We start from the raw sequence: 6,544 nt of genomic DNA, 5'->3' as shown, positions 1-6,544 counted from the left end.
ATGTGTCAGCTTGGCAAAATGGGGGAAAGAAATGTTTTGGTAGGCAGGGTTTATAATTGGGGCCAAACTAAATGTCTTTCTTAAGTGTGCAACCTGTGTAATCTGTGTCGATCAGCGGGTGTGAAACTTCCTGTTCAGTTGCAGTGCGAGCTGTGGCATCTGTCTCACGTTTCCTATTGAGACTGATCAAGCGTTAGGTGTGGCTTGACAATTTACACTCAGCAGTAGCAATTCAACAAGAGGAAAAAGCCAACAAATTTTCATCAGGTCACTCAGATCAACATTTAAACATGGGCAGATTCAGTGTTAGTAAAACAGCATATAATTCAGTATAATTATAATACAGTACAAAGTACAGACAGCTCATTGTGGCTCAAAGTAGTCCTCAGTTATAAAATAAAATAATAAAGCAGTGTCTCTGGTGGGTCCCTTGTTGCAGCTAGCGAGCCAGCCAGTGATGTGTTGTTCTTTAAGAAGGAAACAGTTTGAAGTCACCAACTTTATCTCTAATGTCTAGCTAATGGCAGCAGCTACACACAGTGCTATAATGATAACAGGTCATTTATTTAATCAGTTAATAATTGTGCAGTTTATCTGCACAACATATTTAAGTCTTAAGACTCTAGCTGTTCCATCGAAACAATAGTATGTGACCATAGTTCTCTGTGGGTGAGCAGCCTTTCCTACAACAAACCCACAGTGTCTTTTCCCACAGCTGTAGAGATGCTGTGGTTATTCTGCAGTTTTTGGGGTTACATTAAAAAAAAGAACGAAAGAGCAAAAATAAATAAGATGATAGAGAGACTGTGAGGTTTAAAAACACTTGAAATATCTTGATATACAGTGTCTACAGCACATTATAGATCTACTCATAGGCCTTACAAAAGACATTGACATACTTTACTGTCTTTACAAAAGTACAGTACATAGTACAGTACTTTTTTATACACAGTAGAATACACAACTGTAAAATTAATTAAAAGCAGCATTGCATAGAAGCATATACAAATTTTGTCATGATGTCATGATGTCAAAGTGCTCCTGCTTCTTTACAAGCTTCAGTTAGAGCAATTAGCTCCGCAGTTCAGGCTGAATAGTGAGACAGAAGAAGACCAGATTTCACAACTTCATAGTGAGTGATGACAAAATAACCTACTTGGTTTTATCTACAAAAAGGATCAATGCGAGGGGAGCAGACTTCATCAAGCCCAGCAACACAATTGTGTTCTTCCTGATCCTCCTCTACAGTGTAGCAAGATTTAACACACTACAGTACAGAGACAGCGTGGTAAACCAGCAGCCAGGGGGGGCAAGTTTGGCCGAAAAATAGGCTACAGGCCTAAGTCAGCCACCGTGATCTAGAAGCACTCAGGCATCCATTGCTCTCATCAACAGTGTAAAGGGTCTAGTAGGGTTGGTGTAAAGTTGGTGTGGTTTGTAACCTTGCAAAACTGCATACTTTGGAATGATTGTCTTGTGATTACAGGCTTTGGTATGTTTTGAATCGTTTTAATATGCTTGAGTGAGACTGATTTGCCCTCCGGTGTGATCACATGACCCAAGCATGTCAACTTTTATTTGGCAAACTGTAGCTTGTGTTTATCCAACAATGCATTTGTGTCATCATTTATAGGCCTTGTGCAAATACAATAAGGCCTACAGGATGTCCTGACAGTAATATACACATCCACCAAACCCTCACACCCTCTTCTTACACAAAGGGATAAATGCAAAGTAGCTTCTTGGCTGCAGATATCAGGTACATTTAAGGAAATTATTTTCAACCTGGTCAATTTTCTGATCTGAGAACTGATCCCAGCAACAACCAGAGAGATAAGATCTGAGCAGGAAACAGTGAAACAGATTAAAAATGCAAATGTGTGAAAATAAAATGTGAAGTCCTGCTGTGTGACCGTTCTTTACTCTCTTTGTGGTATTGTCTCCTCATTGTTGTGTTCTTGAATGTCACTGCGATTGTCTGTCAACCCGAACATTAGGGTTTCAATTGTTGTCGCCTCTGTTTACCTCCAGTTCTACAGTCGTCCCCAAGGAGAGCAAACCAGTGGAACCAGGTGAGAGAATTCACTGCTGTACTGTAGCATTCCAGTACGTATGACATCCGGTGTGGAGGATTTAGTGGCATCAAGCAGTGCGGTTGCAGATAGCAACTCACTCACGTCACTCTATCTTTCCAAGTGCGAGGGAGAAACTACAGTTGTGGGCTACAAAATGTTCTCTAAGGCCAACGAGCCCTTTTCTATCACTGAGTAAACTGACACATTTTATGGATATTTCATATCATAAAACAAGTGATTTGGATCAATTATGAGATTATTTCCTGTGAATATTGCATCAGAGATTAGTTATACTGATAATTCTCTGTCTGTATTATGCATTTTTAACAATCACACACACATAATAGGCTTTCTTTTTGACAAAAACAGTGTTTTCTACGAGGCTGTTTATCAGAGAGTGAGGGCTCTGTGAATACAACTTGTGTTAAGGTCTTCAAAGTTTAAATCTTAAATAATAATTTAAATCAAGAAGGCTCTGTGACCCCTGGTGGGTGTCCCGACCCCCAGGTTGAGAACCACTGCCCTTTCAGTAGATAAAACATAAAGAAGTTCCTTCCAGGGTGCTAATCCAAACCCTGACTAAGCTGTTTCATCATAAATGCATCACTATGTTTTTATTTTTTTTGCCCGAGTGCCTCAAACAGCCGGAGTCTGAGCTGAAGTCTGGTGATACTGGAGTCTGTTTCTTCCTCTGTCTCTCAGGCATCATCCCCAGTGTGAGTGTGTTTGATGTCGTGTGGGGCTACAGCGACGTGCTGGCAGAGGAGATCCTCCACTCGTCCTCCTTCCTCAAGGAGCTCCGGTCCGGTCAGCTGACGCAGCGCTGCTACGACAGCTTCACAAAGCAAGAGGCGCTCTATCTGCACAGAGTCAGCGGCACACTGGAGGTCAGAGGTTCTTTCTGTCTATCTGTGGGCCTCTCTCATTTCTCCTCCATTCCTTTGCTCGCCTCCTCCCATTTCAGATGGGAGGAGAGGAGGAGGAGGAGAGACACAGAGAGGAGTCGAGGCCAAAGTAACCACCTGTACGAAGGTGAAATGTTACTTAGGAATGCAAACGTTGAAGGCCGGATCATTTTAAATAACTAATACAAGAGAGAGAGGACAGAGTAGACGAGGAGGCACATATTAGAGAAATGAGAAAGGCCCTATCTATCTTTATCTCTTTACTAAAGAATACTGTTCTCTTCTCAGCCTTGTCTCATCAGTGTGTGATTTTCAGCTCTTCTCTCCACAACTTGTTTCAACGTGTCCGTCCTGTGTGATAATTATGAACAATGATTTGAGTAATTAAATTTTTGCTTCGTGCTGTAAATAGGATTTACAATCTGTGGTGAACTGGTGCGACTGGTTGGTGATGTAAGCGTCTTGCGTCTTCCTGCAGGCCCTGATAAGTAGTTTACAGGAAGCAGATGACATGAGATCACTGCTGCTGGATACACTTAAACACTACAGCAGCAGAAACCAGGTGAGACGCACAGACCGGCTCACAAAGAGCATTTTCGGTCACTAATTAGCAGATCAGAATAAAATCAGATGAATGTGCAACAAATGTAATTTTAGTTTGTCATGTCTCCTCTCCCAGAGCCTCCTCGCTTCGCCTCCCCCACAGTGGCTCCGCCTCTCCCTCCAGTCCTTCCACTCGGTGGTTCTGGAAGAGCCGGTCTATTGGCTGGTGGCTCTGTCGGCCCGCGCCTGCCTCCGTAACTTCCTGGACGGGGAGCAGCTCTTCTCCGAGCTCAAGCCTGGCTCCCTGCTGGTGTCTGAGGCCAAGGTTAAAGCCGGCGGCCTCTACCAGGAGTGGAGAGAAGAGAGTCTGAAGGAGGTCGCTTGGACACAAAGGTACATGTTAACTGTTGTAATATACTGAATATTAGTGTTGTTCCACGCAGGTACAATTAAAGGGTTTAATTCAAAATGAAATAAGTCCCAGTGGAGGAAGAAGTATTGAAGTATTTTCAAGTAAAAGTCCTGCATTCAAAGCTTTATTTATACTTTAAAATATTACTACTTTCACAGTAAATTACCTTTACCCCTATCAGCTGTCAATCATGACATGAAACTCCCCTTTCTTATAGCTTCAAGTAACTAATAAAAGCAAACTTATCAGAAAAAATGAGTACTTAAACATCAGCACGGTGAACGGCGGACTCCGCCACTAACAATACAGAGATAATTACCAAATATAAACACAGTAAATAAAAATGTAAAGATTTTAACTTTAAAGCAGAACTCTACTGATTTTACACATGATGTTATGAGAAAGAGACATTAATGCATTGCATTATGGGAACTGGAGGATCCAGCATTTTTTGGAGCTCGACCCATTCTAGGCACTTAAAGTCAGTTTGTACTTTTCTAGTGTTAAAAAACGACAGTTCTCTGTTTTACTTTGGGTTTACGCGTCAGATTATTTCTTGGCCAGGACCAGTTACTTCCTGGAGTCTCCACTGGTTGCATGGCAACTGGTCAGAAGCAGTCTAGCACTTGTAAACCCCCCTGTACAACAGCAAATTGCTTTTTGTACGTATATAAAAAAAAGTGAGATATAATGTGTTAATTAAAGAGTGTGGTGTAAAGGAGGTTGTTGTGTTTGTGTGTGTGTGTGTGTGTGTGTGTGTACAGGTACAGAAAGGTGATAGAGGAACACCAGGATCAGATGAACGTGTTTAAAGCCGTAACCATCTTCAGAGAGCAGATGATGAACCAGAAGAGTTTCTACAAGGCTGTGTAAGAACATATTGACTCAATCTGTCAATCTGTTATCGGTCAATGAGGGCTCTCTTAAAAATGTGTGTGTGTGTTTCTGCTGCAGAGCCTGTGATGTTGTGGATGATAGATGATGAAGAGGTAAGTAAAAATAATCATAATTTTATTAATTGTTTTTAAACCTCAGCTAATAGGATGTGAGATAACTCCATCTCTCTGTTTTCAGTAAGTCTCTCGAAACAAGAAACCAGGATCAGTGAAATGAAGCCTCCTCTACATGTTTGCTTGTATTCCCAATAGCTCGTGCCAAGAATAGTGATTTTAAATTCAACTTGTTGATGAATGTGAGTGAAACCGTGCTTTACTGCAGTTAACTCTGTAACTGACTCCGTGTGGGACAGAAGATGTTGGATTGTTCCTTTTAAGCTGACTATGCTCATTTTAAAGGACCAGTGTGGAGGATTTAGTGGCAGCTAGCGGTGAAGTTGCAGATCAATCGCCATCCAAGCGTGTAGGAGAAACTACAGTAGCCTGTGAAACTCGTAAAAAAAACTCAAAAAAGGGCAGATCTAGAGCCAGAGTTTGGTTTGTGGCGGCCTCCGTCGAAGTGGACCCTCTCCCTCTGTAGTTCTAAAGTAACAATTAATAAACATACAAATATTTATATTTAATTCCTGCCAATTGATCCTCCTAAATGTTACACACTGGACCTTTAAATGTATAAATAAATCGAACCTCATTTTAAGTAGGCCTTTAACACGTGAAGTTTTCAGGTTTTTCTGATATGACTTGAATGCAGCACAGACACAACCTTGTTATATTTTACAATAAGAAATATCTTTCTTGTGTTGTTGCTAATCTAAAGTGTGTTAATCTGCTGCACTCGTTGTCCTCTCTGTCATGCTGGATGCAACAATAAAATAAATAAATAAAATAAGACTTCCAGATATGATTTCTTCCTCCACTGCTGCAATGAAAACAAACTTAAGCACAACAGTTTTCTCCGACATGCCTTCACAGACAGCTGTCTCTGTCTCCCCCTACAGGCTGGAACAGGACACTGCACTCAGTATACAGCACTACTGCATTATTTGACCTTCTGCCACCAAACATAAGACATTTTAAAGGCATTTATACAGAATATAGTCATTTTTTTTATATTACAGACTGTAAATTGCACAGAAAACCAGCATCTACAAAAAACATCTAAAAACTTGTATTTATACAGTAAAATATGGAATCAACAGTACTAACTTTTACTACCGCTACCATTACTTTAACCAGTACTATTAACTATTAACTACTTCTACTACTTTACCATTACTATTACTACAACTTATTAAACTTCTACCACCACCAGTACTTTAGTGCCTTTTAAACTCAAAATATCTTTCTCAAAATAATGACTTCATCTCAAAATTATTATTACTGAGTACTTATTCATACTACTAGGTCAAAATACTGAGAAACATTCTCATTATTTTAAGAACATTACACGAATGATCACATTATTCTCAATATCATAGAGTAATTATTTGAACGTTATTTAAAGTCAAAATATTGAAAATTTCTTTACGATTTCTTAAGAGGGGGGGGGGGGGGGCGGTAACTTTCCATAATTAGAGATAGGCTAATTAAGTCAAAATATTGAAGAAGTTGCTCATTATTTTAAGAAAGTTTTTCATTATTTTGAGATATATGTCATAATTTAGAGATATTAAGTCAAAATATTAATAAACGTTCTCATTATAATGACTTACA

General features: G+C 39.9%; 1 protein-coding gene across 4 annotated transcripts in view; it reads left to right on the top strand.

Annotated features, from left to right (window-relative positions):
• LOC118337773 overlaps positions 1-4,924 on the top strand; it is a 16,408-nt gene extending 11,484 nt beyond the window's left edge. For all 4 annotated transcript variants that reach the window (XM_035674882.1, XM_035674879.1, XM_035674880.1 and 1 more), the window contains exons 7-12: positions 2,032-2,072; positions 2,778-2,962; positions 3,459-3,542; positions 3,660-3,916; positions 4,700-4,804; positions 4,890-4,924. In XM_035674882.1, the coding sequence (XP_035530775.1) occupies positions 2,032-2,072; positions 2,778-2,962; positions 3,459-3,542; positions 3,660-3,916; positions 4,700-4,804; positions 4,890-4,917 (700 nt within the window). In that variant the 3' untranslated portion in view covers positions 4,918-4,924. The remainder of the gene's footprint in view (positions 1-2,031; positions 2,073-2,777; positions 2,963-3,458; positions 3,543-3,659; positions 3,917-4,699; positions 4,805-4,889) is intronic.
• Positions 4,925-6,544: the final 1,620 nt, after the last annotated feature.

The sequence above is a fragment of the Morone saxatilis genome, unplaced genomic scaffold, assembly GCF_004916995.1.
Source record: "Morone saxatilis isolate NCDOM2014 unplaced genomic scaffold, NCSU_SB_2.0 Contig4, whole genome shotgun sequence".
Classification (NCBI taxonomy): domain Eukaryota; kingdom Metazoa; phylum Chordata; class Actinopteri; family Moronidae; genus Morone; species Morone saxatilis.
Note: the sequence above shows the minus strand (reverse complement) of the source record. Positions and strands in the feature narration are given on the sequence as shown.